The 27,879-nt window shown below is 37.5% G+C and overlaps 1 protein-coding gene across 1 annotated transcript in view; it reads left to right on the top strand.

The window, feature by feature from the left end:
• ANKIB1 (ankyrin repeat and IBR domain containing 1) overlaps nt 1–17,739 on the top strand; it is a 48,328-nt gene extending 30,589 nt beyond the window's left edge. Inside the window, exons 8-16 of the mRNA XM_011998285.1 lie at nt 2,866–3,000; nt 4,150–4,236; nt 4,327–4,393; nt 6,329–6,474; nt 7,516–7,694; nt 8,590–8,641; nt 12,730–12,841; nt 14,081–14,217; nt 14,567–17,739. Of these exons, the coding sequence (XP_011853675.1) occupies nt 2,866–3,000; nt 4,150–4,236; nt 4,327–4,393; nt 6,329–6,474; nt 7,516–7,694; nt 8,590–8,641; nt 12,730–12,841; nt 14,081–14,217; nt 14,567–15,304 (1,653 nt within the window). The 3' untranslated portion in view covers nt 15,305–17,739. The remainder of the gene's footprint in view (nt 1–2,865; nt 3,001–4,149; nt 4,237–4,326; nt 4,394–6,328; nt 6,475–7,515; nt 7,695–8,589; nt 8,642–12,729; nt 12,842–14,080; nt 14,218–14,566) is intronic.
• Nucleotides 17,740–27,879: the final 10,140 nt, after the last annotated feature.

The raw sequence follows: 27,879 nt of genomic DNA, 5'->3' as shown, positions 1-27,879 counted from the left end.
CAATAGATGCAGAAAAGGACTTTGACAAAATTCAACAGCCCTTCATGCTAAAAACTCAATAAACTAGGTATTGATGGAATGTATCTCAAAATCATAAGAGCTATTTATGACAAACCCATAGCCAGTATCATACTGAGTAGGCAAAAACTGGAAGCATTCCCTTTGAAAACTGGCACAAGACAGGGATGCCCTCTCTCACCACTCCTATTCAACATAGTGTTGAAAGTTCTGGCCAGAGAAATCAGGCAAGAGAAAGAAAGAAAGGGGATTCAATTAGGAAAAGAGGAAGTCACATTGTCCCTGTTTGCAGATGACATGATTGTATATTTAGAAAACCCCATCTTTTCAGCCCAATATCTCCTTAAGCTGATAAGCAACTGCAGCGAAGTCTCAGGATACAAAATCAATGTGCAAAAATCACAGGCATTCCTATACACCAATAACAGACAGAGAGCCAAATCATGAGTGAACCCCCATTCACAATTGCTTCAAAGAGAGTAAAATACCTAGGAATCCAACTTACAAGGGATGGGAAGGACCTCTTCAAGGAGAACTACAAACCGCTGCTCAACCACATAAAAGAGTACACAAACAAATGGAAAAACATTCCATGCTCATGGATAGGAAGAATGAATATTGTGAAAATGTCCATACTGCCCAGGGTAATTTATAAATTCAATGCCATTCCCATCAGGCTACCACTGACTTTCTTCACAGAACTGGAAAAACCTACTTTAAAGTTCATATGGAACCAAAAAAGAGCCCACATTGCCAAGAAATCCTGAGCAAAAAGAACAAAGCTGGAGGCATCACACTACCTGACTTCAAACTATACTACAAGGCTACAGTAACCAAAACAGCATGGTACTAGTACCAAAACAGAGATATAGACCAATGGAACAGAACAGAGGCCTCAGCAATAACAGCACACATCTACAACCATCTGATCTTTGACAAAACTGACAAAAATAAGAAATGGGGAAAGGACTCCTTGTTTAATAAATGGTGCAGGGAAAGCTGGCTAGCGGTATAAAGCTGAAACTGGATCCCTTCCTTACACCTTATACAAAAATTAATTCAAGATGGATTAAAGACTTAAATGTTAGACCTAAAACCATAAAACCCTGAAAGAAAACCTAGGCAGTACCATTCAGGACATAGGCATGGGCCCAAGGACTTCATGACTAAAACACCAAAAGCAATGGCAACAAAAGCCAAAATAGTCAAATGGGATCGAATTAAACTAAAGAGCTTCTGCACAGCAAAAGAAACTACCATCAGAGTGAACAGGCAACCCTCAGAATGGGAGAAAATTTTTGCAATCTACCCATCTGACAAGGGACTAATATCTAGAATCTACAAAGAACTTAAACAAATTTACAAGAAAAAAGCAACCCCATAAAAAGTGGGCAGAAGATATGAACAGACACTTCTCAAAAGACATTTATGCAGCCAACAGACACATGAAAAAAATGCTCATCATCACTGATCATCAGAGAAATGCAAATCAAAACCACAATGAGATACCATCTCACACCAGTTAGAATGGCGATCATTAAAAAGTCAGGAAACAACAGGTGCTGGAGACAATGCGGAAAAGTAGAAACACTTTTACACTGTTGGTGAGAGCGTAAACTAGTTCAACCATTGTGGAAGAGACAGTGTGGCAATTCTCAAGGATCTAGAACTAGAAATACCATTTGACCCAGTGATCCCATTACTGGGTATATACCCAAAGGATTATAAATCATACTACTATAAAGACACATGCACTTGTATGTTTATTGCGGCACTATTCACAATAGCAAATACTTGGAGCCAACCCAAATGCCCATCAATGATAGACTGGATTAAGAAAATGTGGCAGATATACACCATGGAATACTATGCAGCCATAAAAAAGGATGAGTCCATGTCCTCTGTAGCCACATGGATGAAGCTGAAAACCATCATTCTGAGCAAACTATCACAAGGACAGAAAACCAAACACTGCGTGTTCTCACTCATAGGTGGGAACTGAACAATGAGAACACTTGGACATAGGGTGGGGAACATCACATACCGGGTCCTGTTGTGGGGTAGAAGGATGGGGGAAGGATAGCATTAGGAGAAATACCTAATGTAAATGACGAGTTAATGGGTACAGCAAACCAACACAGCACATGTATACATATGTGACAAACCTGCACGTTGTGCACATGTACCCTAGAACTTAATGTATAATAAAATAAAATAAAAAATAAATAAACCATAAAGAGTACCTGAAGACAACAGAATGGGAAGATCTTTTTAACTGACTCAAAAATCCCTAAGCATAAAAAAGGATGTGTTTTCATACTGAATGCTCATATTTTTGGCACTGTCTGATAATTATGGTAATTCAGTGAAATTTACATTAAAATGGGAAACCGTTTTTATATCAGCTGTTCCACTTAGAGGTCTTTTAAGCATAGTTCTGGTTTCAAAACCAATTTGTCAGTATTGCCAGAAGTTTTTCAAATAGACTGGTGGAGCTTTATATACCAGTGTCAGATTAGAATGCACTTAAAAATGAAACACTTGCATCTGATATTATTTGGAAAGAATATCTTATTGATATTTTTAATGATTCCTTGTGATTACTTCATAATATTATGCTTTACATTTTAATATATCCCTATAAACAATAATTTTAAACTACCCCACATCTTTCCATAATGCAGATAATGTCTCTAGAGGAAACAGGAGAAAGAGAGCATGTCTTTGAGAAGATTTGTTCCTGGTCACACAAGCACAGTTATTTAATCTTTACAGATTGGTTGGCTATAAAGCAGAAAATAATTTTCTGCTTTGGGGAGATGTTTTCATCTGTGTTTTCTTTTGAAGTGCAAGTATGACTTTTGCTGGATATGCCTTGAAGAGTGGAAAAAACATAGTTCTTCCACTGGAGGTTATTACAGATGTACTCGCTATGAAGTCATTCAGCATGTGGAGGAGCAATCCAAGGAAATGACTGTGGAGGTAAAGAGAACCAATTAAGCCAAGACATCTCTCTAAGCCGCTCATTGCTACTGGAGTTATTTTGCATTTCTTTGTCCATTTTCATCTTAATAAGGTATTAAATTGAATATACTTTATAGTAGCCTTTAATTTCAACAAAATAGCTGTGTAAACTTGAGAGCTTTTTCCCTTTTACATTTTCCTTCTTTTAATTTTGGTGAAGATACGTATGAAAAATGATATATCCCAGTCTACCTCTGTAAATACTTAAAAACAATTTTAACATTAATATCAACAATACAATATTACATTATACTGTAAAGCAAGTGTCTTAGTCTGCTCAGCTGCCATAGAAAATACTACAGACTGGGTGGCTTAACAGAAATTTATTTCTCACAGTTCTAGAGGTTGTGAAGTCCAAGGTCAAGGTGCTGGCCAATTTGGTTCTTGATGAGGGTGCTCTTCTTGGTTTGCAGACAGCCACCCTCTCACTATTTCCTCAGGTGGCCAGAAAAGACAGAGAGACCTCTGGTGCCCCTTCCTCTTCTTATAAGGGTACCAGTCCTATCAGAATAGGGCCCACCCTGATGACCTTATTTAACCTTTATCACCTTCTTACAGGTCCTATCTTCAAATACAGTCACATTGGGGGTAGGGCTTCAAAATATGAATTTTAAAGGAAATACCATTAGTCCATAGCAAAAAGCCATATAATAAAACATTGAAGGCCGAGCACAGTGTTTCATGCTTTTCATCCCAGCACTTTTGGGAGGCCGAGGTGGGCAGATCATTTGAGGTCAGGAGTTCAAGACCAGCCTGGCCAACATGGTAAAACCCCATCTGTACTAAAAATACAAAAATTACCCAGGCATGGTGGTGGGCTCCTGTAATCCCAGCTACTCAGGAGGCTGAGACGGGAAAATCACTTGAACCCAGGAGGCAAGGTTTGTGTGAGCTCAGATTGCACCACTGCACTCCAGCCTGGGTGACACAGCGAGACTCCATCTCAAAAAAAAAAAAAAGAAAATATTGTTTTCTGTCAAGAAAATAATTCACAAATCTGAATGCACTATACCTATCACTAATAAAACTTTTAAATGATTCCCCCAAAAAACTATTTTAGTAGCCACTAGTTTTTATAAAAGTCATTTGTGGACTTTTGTTTTCTAGGCTGAGAAAAAACACAAACGATTTCAGGAACTTGACAGATTTATGCACTATTATACAAGATTTAAAAACCACGAGCATAGTTATCAGGTATGTCCCAAATAATTTCAAATGAGCTGACCTATACTGTTGTGAATAAATAAAGAGAATGGTTTACATGCTTTATTTCTATTCTTTTAGCTAGAACAACGCCTTCTTAAAACAGCCAAAGAAAAGATGGAACAATTGAGCAGAGCTCTCAAAGAAAGTAAGTTATAAGTTGTATGTGTGATAATTAATATAAAATATCTTTCCATGCTTGTTGCTTCACTATTAGGTTAGGCCCTGAAAGGAATACATTATGTCCATTAGCTCGTTCTGGTACTGTTTTGAGTTCTTTGAAGCCCTGAGTGCAGCTTAGCAGATGAGGTCTCTGTGATTGGATTTTCTACCCAGCACCTAGCCGCTTCCTCTTGATGCAGCCTGTGCTGTTATGAGATAAAAACACTTCATGATTTTGCTTACTCTGTGTCACTGCTGATGCTCTACAATGTTGGGAAAAGTGGATGGGTCCTAAAGGACATCACTGACTTAGAGGAGCAAGATACACGTGCTACCCAACTGTCAAGTAACTGAATACCCAAAAATTATTGAGAAAATTTAGCAGAGTGGCTAAGGATGTGGAAGTCAGTAACAGTTTGCAGAGAAATCATTTCACTGGTAAATAATGAACATTGGGGTCAAAAAGCAAAGCCATGAGGTGGAGCTAACGTGTGGGTCCTAAATTATAAGTTTTATAAGAATATTCAAAAATATGAATTGAGTATTGATAGCATCATTAGAATATAATAACCCACAATGACTACACAGGGTGCAGGTTCTGTTATTTTTGTTTTAAAAAGTCACCTTTTAAAAATAATAGCTTACATATGAAAAGTACATTTTAAGGTGAAAAATGTGATGTTATACTTGGGTTGCTCCAGTTTATCAAAATAATGAATATTAAAATCCTTTCCATTAGGATAATTCCCTAGTCAAGACAAACCATAAGTTAAATGGAATGGGGAAGAATATGTCAATAGCAGTATAGCCTGCTTGTTAATTATTAGTTCTTAGACTTCATTAAAGGTATAACTGTATTAGGCAATATCAAACTCTTGAAGTATTGTCCACAGTATAAATTGAGAGGAAAAAAATCCTCACAAGTCATACAGCTCTTCAGCAGGGATTTTTGTCTGGTCACTAATGCATCCCTAGTGCTTCCAGTTGTGCCTGACACTTAACAACATTCAATATTTGTAGATGTGAATTATTGCTTCTATTCAGCATTCTGGAAGTTCCAGGCAGCATAACAAATTAGGGGAAAAAAACAAGAAGGTACAGCAATTGAAAGGGAAGAAGCAAAACTTCACACATTTCTCACATACGTCAGAAATCTCAGGGTAGTCTGTATGTCAGTTTGTGTACACACACTGAATTTCTTTCTACAGGCATCCAAAATAATATGATTTTCTAAAGTATTTGCAAACTTAGATTCTCGTACTTAATTTCTGGTTTTTATTTTTTTGTTTTTTTTTTTTTTCAGTTAAGTGAAAACCTAGACTGTTATAATGATATTCTTAGAACAAAAAGTCTCAGATGTTAAGGCAATTTCGTCTTCCATCTTCCTCATTCTTCCTCCCCTTCTTTCTTTCTCTGGATTTTTTTATTAACTAGGATTAGTTGTCTAGTTGTTTGCCAGAATGTTGTATCTTTTTCCTTACAGTATTGATTTTACATAATTAGGCTCTTTTTATAAGCAACTTAGAAAAGGCATTTGTTCTCATTGTTACGCAGGGAAATTCTGCCAGGGATAATCTGAAAAAGTAAAGCCTAGAACCTTTTGGCTGACCTAAAGCTAGATTTGCTTACCAATGGAGTGAGACCAGAATCCAAGATGAGTATGTGCATTCCTTTATGAATACCATCAGTGCTCCTGGGCTGCTGGGGCATATACTTCTTTTATAAACACATACATGTCACACATGAGTATTTTATGTGGTTTTTTAGTTTGGTTCAAATAAGTATTTTCAGACAGTTACTTAAAACAGTTTTTGTCCTAATGATCCTTCTTTTTTCTTTTTTCAGAAAAATCATTGTTTAATTAATATTACAAATGGCATATTTGCAAAAACAAATTCACTGTGCCTCAATTACTTTTTAGCTGAAGGAGGCTGTCCAGATACCACTTTCATTGAAGATGCAGTTCATGTGCTCTTAAAAACTCGGCGCATTCTCAAGTGTTCTTATCCATATGGATTTTTCTTGGAACCTAAAAGCACAAAGAAAGAAATTTTCGAACTAATGCAAGTAAGATATTTTTTAATTACATTTAAATAGCAGCAGTTATTACGAAATACAGTTTTTCCTTTTTCAAACCACTTATTTTATTTCATGTGGACATGATCAGTAAAACAATTTTCTTTTCATTTTTTAAATAGTTTTTAAATAAAGGAAAAGTTACCACTAATAAATTGAAATTTTCTTTGTTTAAATTTGTCACTCTGCAGGTCTGAATGAGTTATGAGTGATGCAAACATTTCCTATAGCATTTTTGTCTTTGTTTTAAACTGGTTGATGTTTGAAATCAGGCATATTTCTGATTATGTAATTAAGAATTTTATCATCAAAGATGAAACAACTCACATTACCTACAAGATGAGAAAGTTGCTATTTACCAGTTTATTTTTTAAATACAACTGAAAAAGTTACAGTATTTAAAAAACAAAAACACCTAAGCCAGTTAGCATCACTATAGCTAAATAACTTCATTGTACATTTCTTTTCTTTTGAAGCCTCTAAACTTTCTCCTGTTACAGTTTTCATGTCACCCTTTGAACTGTCCTTTGCTAATTTATATCCTACATTTCCATCAAGGATCAGTACTCATTTTCTCCATACAGCCTTCCAGACTTGACCCCGATCACTGTCGTCTTGCCTTAATTCAAATTCCTTCAGCACTTTTATATAGTCTGCACTATGGCATCGTGCATTTGCTTGTATGGTGCATTGAAATGTATTAGTTTTTTTCACATAGACAGATTATAAATTCCTTGTAAACAGCTGCTATACTCACTGCTTCTTTGTAGTCTATACCAATTTCATTTCTATAAATGCCTATCAAGTGCTTTTTTAAAATTTCACATGATTTTATATATAATCCTTTCTCGTTCATAATCTAGAAAACATGTACAAAATAGAAAATACATTACATAGGAAGTTATTTCAAAATTTGAACTAGTTTCTTACTTCAAAAGAGTTAGATTTAACTGAGAAACCACATAGACTCTGGATTTGCTATTGATTAACCTATGAAGCCTGTGATCTTTTTTTTTTCTCTGCTTACTATAGACAGACCTAGAAATGGTCACTGAAGACCTTGCCCAGAAAGTCAATAGGCCTTACCTTCGCACACCCCGCCACAAGATCATCAAAGCAGCATGCCTTGTACAGCAGAAGAGGCAAGAATTCCTGGCATCTGTGGCTCGGGGAGTAGCTCCTGCAGACTCACCAGAAGCTCCAAGGCGCAGGTAAGAAGGATGTACACTGGAAATCATCCTGGCTCCAGCCACAAATGCCAGCAGTTTTATGTTTTATCCAACTAGGGTTCATATTCTTGGAAATTATTTACACCTAAAATATGGATAGCTCATAAAAGTATGTTAACTTTTTTTGGTGATTTTTTTTTTTCCTCCACGCTATTTCTGTTTTTCTTGTTATTTTTTGTTTATCATTGTGTAGCTCCTTAGACTAAATTAACCTAGGTTAATTTCACATTTCAGGTGAACTCATAATTAAAAGTATTCTAATGTATCATTTCAAATATGTAATATATATAGTGATTTGATAGTTATAAACATCTCATGATGTGGAATTTGGAAACTTTGCCAGCTTGTTATGGTCATATTTGTATTTTTGTATTAAGAAGTTGTGAAGGAAAGAGAAATTTGATATTTGTAGTTATTCAAGTGATAAACTCATCCACTAAAGATCACTTGAGTTGTGGTTGTTTTATTTTACATACTCATACTACTTCTGTAAATTGAAGCATACTTTCCTATTTACAATAATTATAAGCATTAAACATTCCTTTGGCACTATTTTACATAAATTCCTTTGATCCTATTTTTATGTAATATTTATGAGTAAATATTTACTTGTAAAATAAAAATAGAAGCGGTTATAAAATACTTTGTTATAACATGGTAATTTTTATTTTTTGATCATTTTTACAGAAACATAAAAACTTAGAATTTGAAAGAAATAATGAAATTATCATTTTAATTCTGTTTTAATAGTTGATCTACTTTGGTTAAGCAAGTTCCAACAGAGGAATTTAAAGTAATGTTCAAAGGGCAAGGATCTGATTGTATATACTTTGTAGTACTGATATTAAATCAAATGGTATGTCTAATTTCTTTGTAGCTTTGCTGGTGGAACATGGGATTGGGAATATTTAGGATTTGCATCACCAGAGGTAATTGTTTTATGGGGTTTTTGTTTTTGTATTTTTTCTTACTGCAATTGTGCTTGTATTTGCATCCTTATCTATTCTAAATCCTACTGAGATTATCAGCAGTGCTCTCTTTCTTTTGTAACAAAAATCCTTGACAGAGCCTACATTTAGCTATTTATATGGTATTGGTATATCATCACATTGTTAAATGCATTACTCTTTTATTGTTTTCAATTACTGAGTAGTCAGAATTAAGGCAAATTTACAATATACATTTTTGGAAAATATCTTCTAATTTGTTAATAGAGAGACAGTTTATTAGAAATGCATTTCTAGTCATAATATTGTTTTAGTCTGAAACTATTAAAAATATAAAAGAACAATCCATTTTTAAGGTTAATGCAACAACCTGAGGGAATTGATTTATAATCAGTTGCTAAAGTGGAAAACTTGACATTAATAATGTGTATGCATAAAGAAATGCTTTGCTTAGTTGCTTTCTGCTTATCTTCAAGACTTTCACACTCTTTACTTATTTTTTTGTTGTCATTATTAATATACCGTTTTAAAATACAGAAAGTCTAAATTACTAACACTACAGATAGCAGTTGTGGCAAATAAAAATAAGACAGAGTGAAACTCTTAATCACATAACTGTTTTCTGAGATTTAAATTGCCACTGTCATTGTTGAGTCTGATTTTAAAATGGTTTTAGCAATTCTTTCTACTTCTCTCTTTCCATCTTTGCTCTTTATTAACCAGTATTTGATGCCTATAATATGATAACCCTTCAACTTAATTTTTGGAAGGGTACAGAACAAATGAGGAGAACTTTGTTTGTAATGTATAACCCATTTGTTACCTGCAATTGAAAGACAATGAAATTGATTATTATCCAGGCATGACTGTGGCTTGTTTAAATCAGATACTTTCTCTTTTCAGCTGCTGAAGATACTTGCAATCACCTGTGGTTTTTGTAGTGGTAGATACATCCAAGAAAATATTGACTTGAAAAAAATTGTGCTTAGAGCCCTGATCTGGACATTTTAAATTCACTTAAATTATTTTAAAAATTGTGATATATTAATGAAATTTTCATTTTAAAACTAATTATGAACCTTTATCTGATCCTGCATTTATTATTTCTATGTTTTAATACATTTACAGCTTCGGGGATATTGTGGAAAACTTCCACATAAAAGGAAGAATAAGCAAACTGAAATTATAAAAGAAAAAAAAATACTAATGATTTCCGTGTTTTAAGGTAGAAACACTATTTAGCAAAAATAAATAAAACCTTCATCAGTGTATTCACAAGCATGTATGTGTATCATCTTGCAGCTTCTGGCTCTGACAGAAACTTAAGGAATCATGAAATATTTGTCCTTGAATATTGAGGGCCTACTAATATGACTGTTACTTTATTTTTTATGAATTGATAATTTTTTAGAAATTATTTACTTTTAGTTTTCTTTAGTCTTTGACACATTGAAACACTAGGCTTTTACATAAACCTTATTGCAGATATAAAGAATTACTACACATTGTTAGACTTTCAAATTCTGCATATGTATGACTATCGAGTAACTGCCAGAGTTATATTTTTGAAAAATAGCTCTCTGCCTTAATAGTGAGGGAAAAAACAAGGTTACCAACTTTAGTAGACTTAGATTGAATTTATATTTTTTTCAGTGAAGTTAATTTCATTGTACTCTTTTCAATTTAACTTGAGTCTGGCAAGCATAAAGGTTTGTTTTATGCTACTTTAAAGGCAGTGGAGCTCAGTGGAAATAGCATAAAGTCTGAGGAACACCTGAATTCAAATTCTAAGTGTAACTTATTAGATCCTAGGCTATGTTCTTTCTTAATTTCTCATCTTTACAATGTGGATGGTGATACCCCATGGAAGTTCTAGGATTAAAGCATCTCATTAAGCCACTGACAAAATTGTTGCAATTGTTACTTAAAACAGCTCCTTACAGCCTCTCCCTCTGTAAATCTTAGAACATTTTAGTCTTCTCTGTATCCTTAACATTCTCAAACCATTTGGAGTATACTGACTAAACCCTTTTAATATACATTCTTGAAGATCTTAGGAATCCTTGGAAATTTTCAGATAAATTTCATGAGAACAATATATTTAAGCCTGTTGCATCATGAGAGAATGCCATCTGAGAGTTTTCTGTCAGACGATTAGATATACAAGTTTCTTTTGCATTTGCTTTTAAACGGTTTCATTTTCTTAAATTGGAAATATGTATAGTCTATGGTCAGTAATAGTTTAATGCATAACTTTGTACTATTATCAAGTTTACAAAGTCAGCAAATTATCCCTAATATAAACCTTGAATTGAGATAAAATTTTCATACCATCTTTGTCTAAGAAATGTAGCTGGTGTTCCTCACTGGTCTGTTGAGCCTTGATGACACTTAATAAGTCATCAGTTTGAGATCATGGGCCTGTAGGAAAAGAGGAAATGATGCCCCACCTCAGCAAGGCATTTTAAAGAACCTGTATAAACCTTCAGGGCACTTGGAGTATCTTTCATTTATTAGTTTCTAACCTAACAGGATGCCTCCCACTTCTTAGGAGTCCAACTACTTATATAAATGAAGAAGTTTAAATAAAGTCACCAGAGTAGTATGATGTGAAAGTTTTATTTGTGATACAAAATTTGTCTTCACCTACTCCTAGTACTTTCACAATATAAGCATATTGAATATTCTAGGGTAACCAGGATAATCATAAAGTTGAGTATCTTAGTGTTTATCATGGAAAAACACCATAATGATTGTCTAAATTAGCCTTTTTATGTTGGTATCATGTACCCTGGCCTCCTCTCTTCTCTTCCTTTCTCTTTTATTCTCTTCCCTTCTGTCACATTTATACCCAGGTAATAGCAGATGGTCCCAGGTTGTACCCTCTGGTGATAACAAACTCACTTTAAACATTGTCACAAATGTAAAATAGACTGAGGACATCTGCCTAAGTCTGTGTTCATCCCATATGCTAAATAGAAAACGTTTCCCCTTCCTGTGTTGTAAATAGCACCACATATTGACTTATATAGAAAAGAAGCTAAATAAGCATCTTATTTTAAAGCTAACCTAACATTTGTCTTTTAATCTAGTTATTCGATTTGTGAATATGGTATGTAGCAGTCCCAAAGAATAGAAAATCCAACAATCTGGCAACTACTTAATAGTGTGTGTTCTTTTTTACTGTTGTTCCTTTTTTTCTTTTTCTGTTACATGTATCCCAGTCACTTTTTTTGTTTTGTTTTGTTTTTGTTTTTGTTTTTGTTTGTTTGTGATGGGAGTCTTGCTCCTGTTGCCCAGGCTGGAGTGCAGTGGCACAATCTTGGCTCACTGCAATCTCCACCTCCTGGGTTCAAGTGATACTCCTGCCTCAGCCTCCCGAGTAGCTGGGATTACAGGTGCCCACCCCCATGCCCGGCTAATTTTTTGTATTTTTAGTAGAGATGGGGTTTCACCATGTTGGCCAGGCTGGTCTCAAACTCCTGACATCAGGTGATCTGCCTGCTTTGGCCTCCCACAGCACTAGGATTATAGGCGTGAGCCACCGCACCTGCCCCAGTCACTTTTTTAAAACCACTTTTGTGTCCAGGTGCAATGACTCACACCTGTAATCCCAGCTACCTAGGAGGCCGAGTAGTAGGGATTGCTTGAGGCCAGGAGTTCAAGACCAGCCTAAGCAACATAGCAAGCTCCTGACTCTAAAAATAAAAAAATAAAAAACCTCCCTTCAAGGAAAGCCTTACTTAAATGAGTAATATGATTGTAGTGTTAATTAGATAACAAGATTCTTGAAATCATCAGGCATATGAAATAGGGGTGTTCTAATGTAGCATTGGGGCTTGCAAGTATTCCTAATTTAGGCAATTGTAATGACTGTTGAAAACTTTCTTTTTCCATTTTACCTTTTGTGTTTCCTTGGCATGGCAAAACCTGATGTTTCAGCCAAGTGATTCTATAAGATGTGTATAAAATCACAAACTTTTTCCCCTGGAAAAAAGTGTGTAGTTTATTTTATTTGCATTTTAAAAATTGCATGCTCTCTTGTATTTTATAACCTTTGGTTTATGCAGGAATATGCTGAATTTCAGTATCGGAGGAGGCACAGACAGCGTCGTCGAGGAGACGTTCACAGTCTACTCAGTAATCCTCCAGACGCTGATGAGCCAAGTGAAAGCACTTTAGGTAAGTCCTTGGGTTGAGTATGGTTTAATCCCATAGTTCTCTTGAGTTTATCTTTCAAACTGGCTGATATAAATGTTTGTGAACGAGTTTGTCATTTAGATATACAATAAATATGCAGATGCTTCTGTTGTGACAAGACACAGAAAATCAGAGGAGTTAGGAGCATGGTCTGTGGAGTCAGGCAAACTTGGCTTCATGACCCTATCTCTGCTGCATATTAGCTGTGTAACTTAGGTCACAGCCTCTCTAAGGTTGTTTCCACATTCTAAAGACACAATAATAATAGTGCCACCTTATAGGCTCATTGTGAGTATTAAATTAGATAATGCTTCTAAAACATTTAAGCACCTAGTGAAGCACTCAGTTAATTGTCTTATTGATTGATACTGTTTTTGTGTTCATGGAATATTTGTCTCCTAGCCTTAGTTGTCCTGTAGACATTATTTAAGAGAGAATTTCTGGCATTAGAGATAAATTATTTTAATTATTCAACTTTTAAATGTTAAATTAATAAGTGAAAATCTTCTGACTATAATGTCAGGATCAATGGGACTAAAGATTTGCTCTTCAGACTACTGTAAATCCCAAATTATTTAATTTTAAGAAATCTAAAAATGAAAAACCTTTACTAGTTATTGCTTAACAAAAAAAGAGAAATGGATAGTAGCACTTGCATTTATGAAAAGAACCATATAGACTGCAAGCAAAAATGTAAAAGTCAGCCAGGCACGGTGGCTCATGCCCGTCATCCCAGCACTTTGGGAGGCCAAGGTGTGCACATCACAAGGTCAGGAGATGGAGACCATCCTGACCAACATGATGAAACCCCATCTCTACTAAAAATACAAAAATTAGCCAGGCATGGTGGCGCACGTCTGTAGTCCGAACCACTCAGGAGGCTGAGGCAGGAGAATCGCTTGAACCCAGGAGGCAGAGGTTGCAGTAAGCCAAGATTGCGCCACTGCACTCCAGCTAGGTCGTCGACAAAGCAAGACTCCATCTCAAAAAGAAAAAAAAAGGTAAAAAAATCATGGATTTGAAGTGATAGTATCATATATATTATTGCTTATTAAGACAAATATGGATGAGAAATCCCAGAAAGATTAAGTGAACATGTCAACACAAGTTTTCCCCAGCACTGAAAGAGAAATTGCCAATCTAAACAACCAGGTGTATGAAAAAAATAAATGAGTCTTACTTGTCACTAAATTGTCTTTGGTACCAATTGCTTTGAAACAGATATTCCAGAAGGCGGCAGCAGCAGCCGCAGGCCTGGCACATCCGTGGTAAGTTCTGCATCTATGAGTGTGCTGCACAGCTCTTCCCTGCGTGACTACACCCCTGCCAGTCGCTCTGAAAACCAGGACTCTCTTCAGGTAGCCTTTCTGAGCAGCCTCATTGCCTATGTTTTTACTGTTTGTCTGTTGAGTGTGGTTTCCTGTTGTTACTTTCATCACTTTCCTGTTTCTTCTTTCCATTCTAAAATCTTTATTTTAAAGATGTGCTGCAGGAAAAGATTTTCCTATATTTTAGATTCATTTTAAGGTATTTTTTTTCCTTTAGCATGGGCATGGAGAAAAATATAAGATTTTAGTAGATAAAATAATTTTTCTGTATAAATAAAATTAATAATCCATTGGTAAAGGAAGAGTGGTAAACCTGATTGAGTTAAATTAGTTTTTCTTTAGTCAAATTTTAAAGTAGTTTTGCTTTCTGTTGCTTCAGGCTCTGAGTTCCTTGGATGAAGATGATCCCAATATACTTCTTGCAATACAGTTATCACTGCAAGAGTCTGGGCTGACCCTCGATGAAGAAACTAGAGACTTCCTCAGTAATGAAGCATCCTTAGGTGCAATAGGCACTTCTTTACCTTCCAGGCTGGACTCTGTCCCCAGAAATACAGATAGCCCTCGGGCTGCATTGAGCAGCTCTGAGCTTTTGGAACTTGGTGACAGCCTCATGAGACTAGGAGCAGAGAGTGACCCATTTTCAACTGACACCCTGAGTTCACACCCTCTCAGTGAGGCAAGAAGTGATTTCTGTCCCTCAGCTAGTGACCCTGACTCAGCTGGCCAGGACCCCAACATCAATGACAATCTTCTTGGCAACATCATGGCTTGGTTTCATGACATGAACCCTCAGAGTATTGCCCTGATTCCTCCAGCAACTACAGAAATCAGTGCAGATTCGCAGCTCCCCTGTATCAAAGATGGGTCAGAAGGTGTGAAGGATGTGGAACTGGTGCTGCCAGAAGATTCAGTGTTTGAAGATGCCAGTGTCAGTGAAGATAGAGGAACCCAGATAGAAGAAAATCCTTTGGAAGAAAATATTCTGGCTGAGGAAGCAGTGTCTCAAGCTGGTGACAGTGGTAATGAGGCGGCCAACAGAGGAGATGGTTCAGATGTTTCAAGTCAAACACCTCAAACCTCAAGTGACTGGCTTGAACAAGTACATTTAGTGTGAACTGCACACATCTGGGCTCTAAGTGAATTACAGTTACAGATGGTATGCTAGGTGGAGTATGCTTGATAGAGACTTTGATTCACTTAATTCCAACTCAGTGATAAACCACTGACATTAGGGTTGAATCCAAAGGAGTTCCCTTGAATGGTAGCTTCATTTTTTATTTTAACCTTACAGGGAATTTCCTTTGTATTTAATTGAATAGCTTTTCCCCTTTTTGCTGACAAAAAGAAGAGCAAGAGAAAGAGAAACAAAAATGAAATAAGTTGTATTCCACACTCTTCAAGAAAATGCAGTCCTCTATTTAGCCTAGACTTGACAATACTTTATTGAACATTTAAACTAAAGGCTTACTGCCTAATCTTTGGGTGGCTTTCCTTTAAAAAAAAAAAAAAAAGTTTTCTTCATTCTAGAAATTTATTTTGGATAGATCCGATAACATATATGTCTTCAATCTCTTTGTGCTCTTCCGTAACTTACTTCCTTTTTGTCTGAGCAATGTGAATTGAAGTCTCTTTAGTACCACATCTACCACAAGTGTGATTAGTTTTAATTTCACATGAATCAAAGATTTCCTTTCATGTCTATTTACAGTCCAACTGTGCCAAACTCTGACTTGTGCGCTGACTAACAAGGCATTTAGGTGTGCAGCATCCTAGAGTGCTCCAGGGCAGAGTCAGCGTTCTCGGGAGTAAAAGGTGCCACTTGGTAGCAATGATATTCCAGAATTAAATGGGTTTTTGTTGCCATGGAGACTGCATTTATATAAATGTAGCCTGTAGCTTAAGTTAACTAAACCTAATGCTGCTGTTAAAAACAGTTTATTTTAATATTAAAATACAGTTGATTAGCAACAGCGGTGCTGTATTTTAAGAGACACTTTATTGGAAGTGCAATCATAGTTATTTGTTTTCACAATTTTACAGTGCATTCTAATTACTGATGGGTGCAATTACTTTTAATGGTGTTTTATAAAATAGAAAAAAAAGTGGAGTTTTCATGAGTTATAGTAAATCCCACGATTATTAAGAAATTCAATAAAACATCCTGCGCAACATGTTACCGTGCCTTTGCCTAACCTAAATGGATAGTTGCCAGTTAAATAAGTGAGTAATTCAAATTTCAATGTCTCTTCTGAAGTAACTATGCTATGAATTGCAAAGACCTCCATAAAACCACCCATGGCCTTGCTTTTACACTAAATATAACAACTAAATGTTCCATCAGTTTGTTTGCCTAATTAGCAAATGCTGACATGTGTTTGTTCTATTGCGCAATACTCATTTGCTGTGTGATTACTGTTTAGTGTTGAAAAAAATCAACTTCCTAGTTATCGGTGTCTTACTGTGAAGAAAATACTGGTCTTAGTTGTAATTAAGATACAATGGTACAGTGTGTAATTAAAACTAGAGTAAACTGTTGGAATGGCTGTTTTACTTAAATATTATCAAAACTAGCATAACATAAGCAAAATAGATAAGTACAACCCTCCAATTTAGTGTTTTGCCAGATTGTTACCAGAAATCTACAGATACCAAACTTTCAGTTCTGAGTTTGTACAGGCAAATCCTGGGCTGGGTAAAAAGTTATATTAGTATTGTTATCCACAAGAGATGTGATTATGGTTTTTGATTACTTTTTTTTCTAAACCCTGATTTTGAAATATCCTTGTACTTAAAATTCATATTGCTAGGACACTATATTAGAATATTTAATATTCCCCAGATCCTCTTAGGATAAACTAGTGGAAATCCTCTTATGCCATGGATATCAAAGGTCCACATTAGTTTTTATTTCTCCAGTGATCAGAAACATTGATATCAATCCCTCTTAAAGTTAGTGGGGGGAAATATTAACTTTATCTACAGTGTATTACTGTATATTAAACTGAAATAGTCCATTAAAGGATTTTTTTACAAATTTATTTTGGATTAAAAATATCAACACCAATAAGTTTTTAGACCAAGTTGTAATTTTTCCAATATAGAGTCTTTGCATCACATTGAGGCATCTTGCACAACTGCAGTTAGGGTGAGAAAGAATGCTCTGTGTGAAGATAGTGTACACAATGGGTTCTGGTTTCCTTGCTCCTTGTGCAGTATCCTTTATTTCTGTGCTGTTCTCTCCTGAGCATGAAAAATGATCATTATCCAATTTGTATTTCCTTGGTACATATTTTAAAAACAACACAGTCATTGACTTTACAATTCAGTAATGAAGTTTGGCAAAGCCTATTTTGTAAACAAGTTAATTTTATAATGTAAAAAAAAAAAAGTTAATCTAACCTTGACTTGTTATTTGCACTTTCATAGTCTATACTTGATACATTCCCACTTTATATACAGTAGGATTCTACAAACGTGTAGATGTTTGGCCAAATGAATGCTGTTAATAATATGTAAAATTCTTTGATTAAACATTTATTACTTAAACTACTTCCATCTTGTCTCATTACATTGTAGACTTTGTTTTAACCAAGTCAGAAAGCTGATTTTCTTCAGATTAAATCCCTCCAATGTGATGGGATCAATTTGGTTCTTACATGTAATTGATTAGTGCCTAATATTTTTACACTAGCCACTTACTGAGCATTTTGTATCCCAGTTATAAATACAAAAACACTGCATGACAATGTGTTAAAACATTATGACTTCAGTGCTCATTTTATTGACATCACTATAGCTTTCAGGAGAAAAATGTTATTTTTTCTTGAACTCTAATAGAAATACATAGAAAAATAACTTTAAGATATGTTTTGTGAAATTGCTTAGGAAAGAAAAACGTTTTATGCCATATGAATAAAAATGCCTGCTTCTCTTTCTGTGTCCCTTATGAGTTACCAAAACAACCCATGACATTTGACTTTGCCCCAGCTGGTGCTTCATGGAGTCTGCCGGTGATAATCGTTTAAAGTGGTGTCATTTTATTTATGCCTTTCATTGTGTAGATCTGAAGCTTAACTACTAATGTTCATAGGCTGAATTATTCCTTAATTGTTGTTCATCACAGCTACTAATCTCATTTTTTATCTCCTTTGAGTCCTCAAATATTTATCATTTACATGTTACTAATTAAAATCTGGAATTTATTAAAGTTTGATCATAATTTAAAAGCAGTGATAGTATATCTCTGAAGAGTAAAACCTTGGAAGCTAACTATTAAGTGATAATACAAACTTCGGGGGTGTTTTAAGTCTGAAATAACTCCAAAGGAAAAAATTTTTCTTGCACTCAGCTCTTGGACTGAGTAGTAGTTTTGTTTTGTTTTGTTTATTGTTTTTTTTCTCTTTCCTTTTTTTAAATTTTCTTCTGAGACAGATTCTTACTCTGTCGCCCAGGCTGGAGTGCAGTGTTGTGATCATAGCTCACTGCAGCCTCAACCTCCCAGACTCAGGTGATTTTCCTACCTCAGGTGAGTTCCTACGGGACTACAGGCACATGCCACCACGCCCGGCTAATTTTTGTATTTTTTGTAGAGACGGGGCTTTGCCATCTTGCCCAGGCTAGTCTTGAACTCCTGGGCTTCAGAAATCCTCCTGCCTGGGCCTCCGAAAGTGCTGGGATTACAGGTGAGAGCCACTGTGCCTGGCCCAGAAGTTGTTTCATCTCAACATTGTGCTACAGGCATAATTACTGGGTCTTCTCCTTGGCAACATTATATTGTCTTGTCAAAGTGCTGGGATTACAGGTGAGAGCCACTGTGCCTGGCCCAGAAGTTGTTTCATCTCAACATTGTGCTACAGGCATAATTACTGGGTCTTCTCCTTGGCAGCATTATATTGTCTTGTCAGTTGTTACAACCTTCTCACCAGAATGAAAGATTTCTTTCTAGAAAGAAGTGGCTCTTTCTAGACTATATTATGTGATAGTCCTTACATTAGGAACTGGCAGTAGACTTAGTTCTTAAAGATGAATCAGAAAAGTTTCCTTTGGACCTCAGTTCCACTTAGGTAGCCGACAGACTGAGTGGTGGCCAAACTTTTGAAGGAATTATTCTTCTGCACTCTTTGAAACTGCAATTTGACAATATTCTTGATCAAGCTATCTTCATCTCTTAGCCAGCTGTCTCATTAAGTATTTATTGCATAAGTGCCTAGCCTGTGTGAGCCATCAGTGTACAACAGGTTGAGAGACAAATACATGAGAGTGAACAAAGCCAAAGCACAAAAAGGATAATTGTTTGAGGATACAGTCAGGCCTCTTATCTTACTAGGTGTGCCAAGACTGCAAGGCCCTGTTGACAATTTTGCCTGAGCCATCTCAGTACTTACGTAACTAGTAACTTGTGGTCAAGGAGCAGGCTTAACTGCTTAAGAAGTGGATTCCTCACACTCAGTGTTAGCTGAACTGCAACATGAACCCCACCGTGTGCTTGCTATCCATCCAGGCCCATTGCATTGCCCCTGTGAAACTGGAGATGAGGGGAACTGATGCAAATATGCTGAGGTTCGTTCTGAGGGCTGTGCCATGAGTGATAAAGTCCTTTGCCTCTAACCCAAGAGTCTCATGTCTTCTGTCAGCATTCTTGAGATTGTAACAGGCTAACTTACTCGTTTGTCAGTAGGGTAAAGTGAAATCCTGAAACTGAGAGTTTTGGCAACAAGGATGGGATGCTGACAAAGACATGATACTCTGAAAAAGGAACCATGGGCCAGGTTCTGGAATGCAAGACTCCCTGAGATCTGGTAGTGAATGCTCTAACCCTAATGATGGATATAGGGTGAAGGTTGGTGGAGATTAAGGGTTCCCGCTGTCCTATCTATTCATGAACAGGAGGCAGTGTTTAGAGGCTTAGCAACAAGAGGTAGGATTGAAACAAACAGTGCAAATGGTGCTTTGTTACTCCTGCAGGCAGGCAGAGGAAGGGATGTTTTCAAGATGAGGAGTCAACAACTCCTGTGGCTGAGTCAAGTCCCAAAACGTAAAATAAATGGTGTTATCAATAAGAACCTTGCTGTTCGATTGAGAGCCTTGGGTAGACTGAAAACAGGAGGTTATCTGGTTGAGCTGCAAGCAGTTGCAACACTGCTGAAATGCCAAAGTGAATGAAATGCCATGCCTAAAAGTGCAGAGCAGACCACAGCCGATTCAGCCAGTAATGAGGGCAAGATGCTGGGTGCAGGAGTGACAGAAGGTGCCGAAGACTTCAGGGTAAAATGTGGTGGTATGCATGGGAGAAAATAGAAGCCCAGGGCCCCAGTTCTTTCTGGATGTTGTAGGGGCTCACCACTGCCACAGGAGAGGTAGTTGTCGGTGTTTCGGCACTGATCCTGGAGCAAGAGGCTAAAGGAGAAAAAAGGCTGAAAATTAAGTTTGTTGCCCACGGACAGCCTCTTCTGCAACCCTCCTGGCTGGGGGATAATGTGACCTGGCACTCATTTGCCACGTGTAGCCCCTGACTTGCACACATTTTCAACTTGTTGGTCTGTGGTCTGTGTTCCTGTGATGGAAAAGGCTTTTTAACATGTTCTGTGGTAAGGAAGGGAAGCTTTGTGGGTGAGGCCTTTGGGGTGATTCAATGTAAAGTGGTTTCTAAATCTAAATGTACAATGGAATTGATGTGTTGTATGCCCACACTTACCTGTCTGATGATTGTCAGTGGGATTCTCCCTTTTGAGGGCTCCCACATGTACAGAGGTAATAATGGGCTGTGTAAATTGCTCCCTAACATGTCTCTGACCCCTCCTAGGTGGTCCTCCCGACACAATACAGAATCCCAGGAGGAGAAAGGGAAATTGCTGACTGACTTAATGGCAGTCAGAGCACTCAGGGCTTTTCCAACCCAGTGTGGCCACCTACCTGACCCAACCACCAAACAGCATCCACTTTGAAAAACAGGCAGCTATTAATGTGCAGCTCTCAAAACTGAATACCTAACCCATGGAAACCTTGGGACTTCCTGGTGTGACATCTAGACTTTAGGGTGGGTCAACTCTTAATTGGAGGATTAACCAGATGGAAAGGCTTCAACAGGCCTTGCTAGTCACATAGAAATGATATATTTGAGAGGGCAGTAGCCTGGCCCTAGCAGTATCTCAACTTTACTTGAAAAATTATAGCTGTGCCTTTGGGGGAAATTTTGTGCCCAACTTAACTGCCATGGCACAGCCACTAGCTGATACCAGAATGGCTGGACTTAGTTCAATTGCTGGGCAGCAATTTGTGCCAAATCCCAGTGATGTTTTTTGTGGCTATGGCTAATTCTAAAATGTATATGGAAAGGCAGAAGAACTAGAGTAGCTAAAACAATTTTGAAAAAGAAAACTAAAATGAGAGGAACCATGGTACCCTCTTTCAAGACAGTGCAATACTGGTGGATGGATAAACACATGGATCAATAGAATAGAACAGAGAACCAGAAATAGCCTCACACTAATATTGTCAACTGGTTTTAGCAAAGGTGCAAAAGGAGAAAGTATTTTCAATAAATGGCACCAGAACAATTGGTATGATATAAGGCAGGCAAAACTTAAGAACCTCTACTTAAAACTCATACTTTATATATAAAACTTAAAATTGATCATAGATTTCAATGTAAAATATGAAACTTTTAGAAAGAACATAAAGTCGGCCAGGCGCAGTGGCTCGTACCTGTAATCCCAGCACTTTGGGAGGCCAAGGCAGGCGGATCACGAGGTCAGGAGATCAAGACCATCCTGGCTAAAACGGTGAAACCCCATCTCTACTAAAAATACAAAAAATTAGCCGGGCGTGGTGGCGGGCGCCTGTAGTCCCAGCTACTCGGGAGGCTGAGGCAGGAGAATGGCGTGAACCCGGGGGGTGGAGCTTGCAGTGAGCCGAGATCACGCCACTGCACTCCAGCCTGGGAGACAGCAAGACTCCATCTCAAAAAAAAAAAAGAAAGAAAGAAAAGAACATAAAGTCTTCTAAGATGTAGGCTAAGCAAAGAATGTTTAGACTTTACACCAAAAGCATGATCCATAAAAGAAAAAAACGATAAACTGGACTTCATCAAAATGTAAAACTTTTGCTCTACAAAAGATCTGATAAAGAAGATGAAGAGACAAGCCTGGGAGAAAATATTTGCAAACCACGTATCTGACAACTTATAGAATGCATAAGGAAGTCTCAAAACTAAACAGCAAAAAGATAATCCAATACAAAATGGACAACAGAGATGAAAAAATATTTCACCAAAGAAGATAAATAACTAACACATGGAATTTGCTCAGCATCACTGACCATCTGGGAATTGCAAATTAAGATCACAGTAAGACACTACACACCTATCAGAATGGCTAAAATAAAATAGTGTCAACACCAAATGCTGGTAAGGATGTGGAGAAATGAATGCTCATACATTGCTGATGGGAATATAAAATGGTACAACCATCCTGGAAAATAATTTGGTAGTTTCTTCAAAAACTTAAGCATATACTTATCATATGACCCAATACTTGCACTCCTGGGCATTTGTCACAGAGAAATGAAAACTTATATCCACACAAAAACCTGTACACATTTGTTCATAGCAACTATCTGTAATAGCCAAACCTGAAATCCACCAAAATGTCCTCTCATAGATGGTTAACAATGGTACATCTATGCAGTGGAATACTACTCAGCAATAAAAAGGAACAAACTATTGATTCAACCACTTGGATGGATCTCAAGGACCTTATGCTGAATAAAAAGAAAGGCAGTCTGAAAAATATCACATGCTATATTATTCCACTTATATAACATTATTGAAATGACAAAACAATAAGAGTTGGAAGGAAATTAGTGTTGGCCAGGGGTTAGGGATGGTGGGGGCAGGGAGGTGTGTGTGTGACTATGAAGGAGTGACACAAGGGACATCTTTGTGATGATGTCATAGTCGTATTGGTGGTGGCTACGTGAATCTACGTGTGATAAAATCATATAGAAATATACATAGACATTTACCAATGTCAGCTTCCTGGTTTTGATATTGCACATTATGTGAAAGGTACTCATTGGAGGAAACTGGCTAACGCATACACAGGGCCTCTCTATAATAGCAACTTCCTATGAATCTGTTTGAATTATTGAATTATTTCTATTCAATTATTGAATTATTTTAAAATTAAAAAAAAAAAACATGGCAGACCAAAGTTGTCAAATAGGTTATGGTTTGCTGACCCCTGCTTTAGAGTAACAATTCGATAAATCAAATGTTATCTTAGTGCATTATGAGCTGTCAATATTACTACAACTTGGGAGCCATTGAAGATATCTTTAACAGCTAATTCATTTGTTTCAGAAATTTGGATTAAGCAAATGTACTTAATCCAAGTATCTTTGGATTAAGGTACTACCAATGTTGGTAAGCAACTACTAACATTCATTCTTGATGGTAATGTCAAATATATTCCACAACATTTTAGCCACTGATGTTATCTGAGCCTATGAATGCCAAGTGGTATACTGATTTTTAAAAGAACATGGCTAACTTTAACATGAGTAGTTTCACCAAGGTCCACTTGTGTACACATAGATGTGCTCATCCAACTATGCCTAGAGCTAGATAAGGGAATACTCATTTGGAATAATATAAAGAATAACAATTAAAAGTAAATTCTAGGTAGTCCCTACATTTGTGTGCATTATAGAAAGCGTAGCCAGAAGCTTGAAGAATGGATTCTTCTCTCTCTCTTCGTGGCCAGTAATCTTTCATTACCCTTTTATGTTCATCTTGAGTTGACTTATAAATGTGCTACCCATTGTTGGATTTTGGACCACTCCTGACAGATTTTCAAACTGTTGGCTCTCTTTTCAAAACTTCTAATATTGAGAACAAATCAGTCTACTCATTGGATAGACTGACCCTAAGATGTGTATTTTGCTCAGAGCCTTTACTAAGTGCAGAAGTCAAAATGTCATCATAGAAGTGTAAGGACTTTTAATCAAGTCATCACTGTTATGTAATGGCATGTACAATAAACTCACACAATAGGCTGCATGTGGTTAGGAACATTGCTGAGACAACAAAAATGTCTGATGCCTACTGGGAAAGGGAAAACTTCAGAAAGCAATGGGGCTGTCACATGTTCCTATTATGGTATGTGCATGAAGGTTTTGATGCCAAGGAGAATATGCAAAACCTTAAGCTTCCCAGCTGAATTTACTTTTTTGTATGGAATTAATTCACTGTGTCTTCACTTCGGCAGGTGTATACACAGTAATGTTTGTTAAAATATCCAGACCCAGGAGCTTTAGGGGGCCCTCCTGGAGTTTTTGCTGAGTGACTTTAAAGACCATTTTTCTTCTGCGTGCTCACATTGCAGAGGTTAAGCCCATCTTCCAGGACTTCGCTAGTAGTAGTAAGAGATTATAAACACAATATGAAACTCTGCTGAAATAAAGTCCCCTTCTGAGAGCTACCATAACCACAAAGTAATGGAGATACGGCAAATTTGTAACAACAGGCAATCAAAAAGTCAGATGTCTAGGACTGCGTATAGTGTCTGTACTTACATTCAGATGTCTTCCTTGAGATCTGTAAATTCCACCAAATTGCCGTGTCCAATACTTCTGATATCAGAGGAAGGAGTTATCACAGTCTTCTCTGGCTGACTCCCTCATGCACAGCCCGGAGCAGCTGAATTAAACCTCCTCCAGTGTTATCTAAGCCCTAATTACCCCAGCACGGGCTCTACAGAACCCTTTTCCCTGCTTCCTCTATTCCGTCTTCTCACCTCCATCTCAAAAGAGACTGCCACAGGTGACAAGGCCAGTCCTGTCCTTCAGTTTTGGAAGAAAAAGGCCCTTGGCCTGACTAAGGCCATCCTCACTCCTGTCCCTACTCGCTGGTTTTTATACCTTCACTTCCTTCTGCCTCCAAATATGCCCAAATGTCCTCCTGTCCTGGAAAGTGAAAAAACAGAAAGGAAAAGCACAACCTTTGCCAGCCCCTGCTGTTTCTCCTCTTCCTTTAGGTAAACCTGGCAGACCTCTTGCAGGGGCTGTTCTTTGCTTCCACAACAACCATTCCTGCCTCATTGAAGTGTAGGTTCACTCCTCCCTGCCCCTAAGAGTCGGTGATCTGGTCCTTGTCAAATCTACTGGACTTGTTCCTAGTTTTATTGTGCCTTGACCTTTTTTAGTAGGTTAAGTGAAACAACCTCGTGTATTCTCAAGGACCTGGGACACCATAGCCCTACATCAGTTGTAGCTGAGCTTCACTAACATAGTTCTGAAAGTCTCTGATAGCCTCCATAACATCACGCTTTCATCATTCTCATATGTTGGCGACCAATGCCCTTCTTCTTTCATCTCCTAGTTATGGGCATACCCAGAGTTTGACTCTTGGGCTCTCCTTCCTTTTCTCTCATTTCTGGCAGTTTTATCTGTTCTCACAACCTCAGTTCTCACCAAATTTTGATGGTCCCCAATTCTTTCTAGCTCTGAGCTCCAGCGCCCAAAACTCTGCCAAATTAGTATTTGCTCTGCTTCCACATACAGAAAATATCTAAGCCTACATTATCACCTTGTCTCACAGCTCCCCAAGCCATTTCCTCCTTTCTTAAGATGGCCTTTTTTTTTTTTTTTTTTTTTTTTTCCTTTTGAGATGGAGTTTCAGTCTTGTTGCCCAGGCTGGAGTGCAATGGCATGACCTTGGCTCACTGCAACCTCTGCTTCCTAGATTCAAGCAATCCTCATGCCTTATCCTCCTGAGTAGCTGGGATTACAGATGCTCACCACCACACCCGGCTAATTTTTGTATTTTAAAGTAGAGACAGGGTTTTGCCATGTTGGCCAGGCTGGTCTCGAACTCCTGACCTCAGGGGATCCGCCCACCTTGGCCTCCCAAAGTGCTGGAATTACAGGCATGAGCCACTGCGCCCGGTCAAGATGGCCTTATTTTATAAGTGACATTACCCACAGTAAACCCTGGGACATCCCCAACTTCCCCATGCTATACAGAACCATCCAATTAGATCTCAACTCCCACCAACCCTTTTGTCCATTATCTTGATCATATATGATTGGTTCATTCCACCCCATTTATCACCCTAGTTCTGTCCTTTAGTGCCTTAAGCCTAGGTTATTGCATTAACCCTTGCACGGACCCTTTCTCCAATATCTCTGTTCTCCACCCTAAACCACCCGCCATGGACCAGACCAATTACCCTAAAGCAGTGCCTTCATCATGATACTGCAATCAAAATTTGACACTTACAAGATAAAGACTGAAACCCTGTACCTGATATTTTAGGTCCTCCATCATCTGGCACAACTGTTCCTCTACATAAATCTTTCTGTCTCCCCAGACCACCTTAAGCATACCAGGAACATGCCGTCTTAGCATCTTTGTTCATACTGCAGCCGTGACATATTCTTCCTGCTGGGGCAAGCACCAAAGACTAGCTGGCCTAGGACTTGGAATTAGAAATAGGTGAAGTGGCAATGAGATACCATCTCACACCAGTTAAGAATGGCGATCATTAAAAAGTCAGGAAACAACAGGTGCTGGAGACGATGTGGAGAAACAGTGTAAACTAGTTCAACCATTGTGGAAGACAGTGTGGCGATTCTCAAGGATCTAGAACTAGAAATACCATTTGACCCAGCGATCCCGTTACTACGTATATACCCAAAGGATTATAAATCATGCTACTATAAAGATACATGCACATGTATGTTTATTGCAGCACTATAGCAAAGACTTGGAACGAACCCAAATGCCCATCAATGATAGACTGGATTAAGAAAATGTGGCAGATATACACCATGGAATACTATGCAGCCATAAAAAAGGATGAGTTCATGTCCTTTGTAGCGACATGGATGAAGCTGGAAACCATCATTCTGAGCAAACTATCACAAGGACAAAAAACCAAACACTGCATGTTCTCACTCATAGATGGGAATTGAACAATGAGAACACTTGGACACAGGGCGGGGAACATCACACACCGGGACCTGTCATGCAGTGGGGGAATGGGAGAGGGATAGCATTAGGAGAAATGCCTAATGTAAATGACGAGTTAATGGGTGCAGCAAACGAACATGGCACATGTATACATATGTAACAAAGCTGCACATTATGCACATGTACCCTAGAACTTAAAGTATTAAAAAAAAAATAGGTGAGGGAGGAATGTAGACACCAGTTTCTTTGGATAGATCTGAAAGTGTGAGCTTTTACACATCTGAGTAAATTTTTTTCTCATAAAACATCTTACACCCTCAAGGTGTGAAACTCCAGGAGGGATACAAAAATCTATTCAACCTGTAACCTTCAGGAATATAATCAAATATTATATAAGTAATTTAATTCAAAATGTTATGGAACTTTTTGTTGTTTAATAGATATAGAGCTTCAGTTTTGCAAGATGAAAAAGTTCTGGGCTGGGAGTGGTGGCTCATTCCTGTAATCTCAGCACTTTGGGAGGCCGAGGCAGGAGGATTGCTTGAGTTCAGGAGTTTAAGACCAGCCTGGGCAACATAGTTGTTAGCAGCTGCAAGTATCCAAGTCACACGTCTGCGAAGTATGTTACCAGCAGAACATATCAGTATCCATACAGGTCTACAGCAACCTCAGTTCTTACCTCCTCAGAAGAAAGAATTCGACTGAGAAGCATAAGGTAG

The sequence above is a fragment of the Mandrillus leucophaeus genome, unplaced genomic scaffold, assembly GCF_000951045.1.
Source record: "Mandrillus leucophaeus isolate KB7577 unplaced genomic scaffold, Mleu.le_1.0 Scaffold565, whole genome shotgun sequence".
Classification (NCBI taxonomy): Eukaryota; Metazoa; Chordata; class Mammalia; order Primates; family Cercopithecidae; genus Mandrillus; species Mandrillus leucophaeus.
This window is presented reverse-complemented; position numbering and strand designations above follow the sequence as displayed.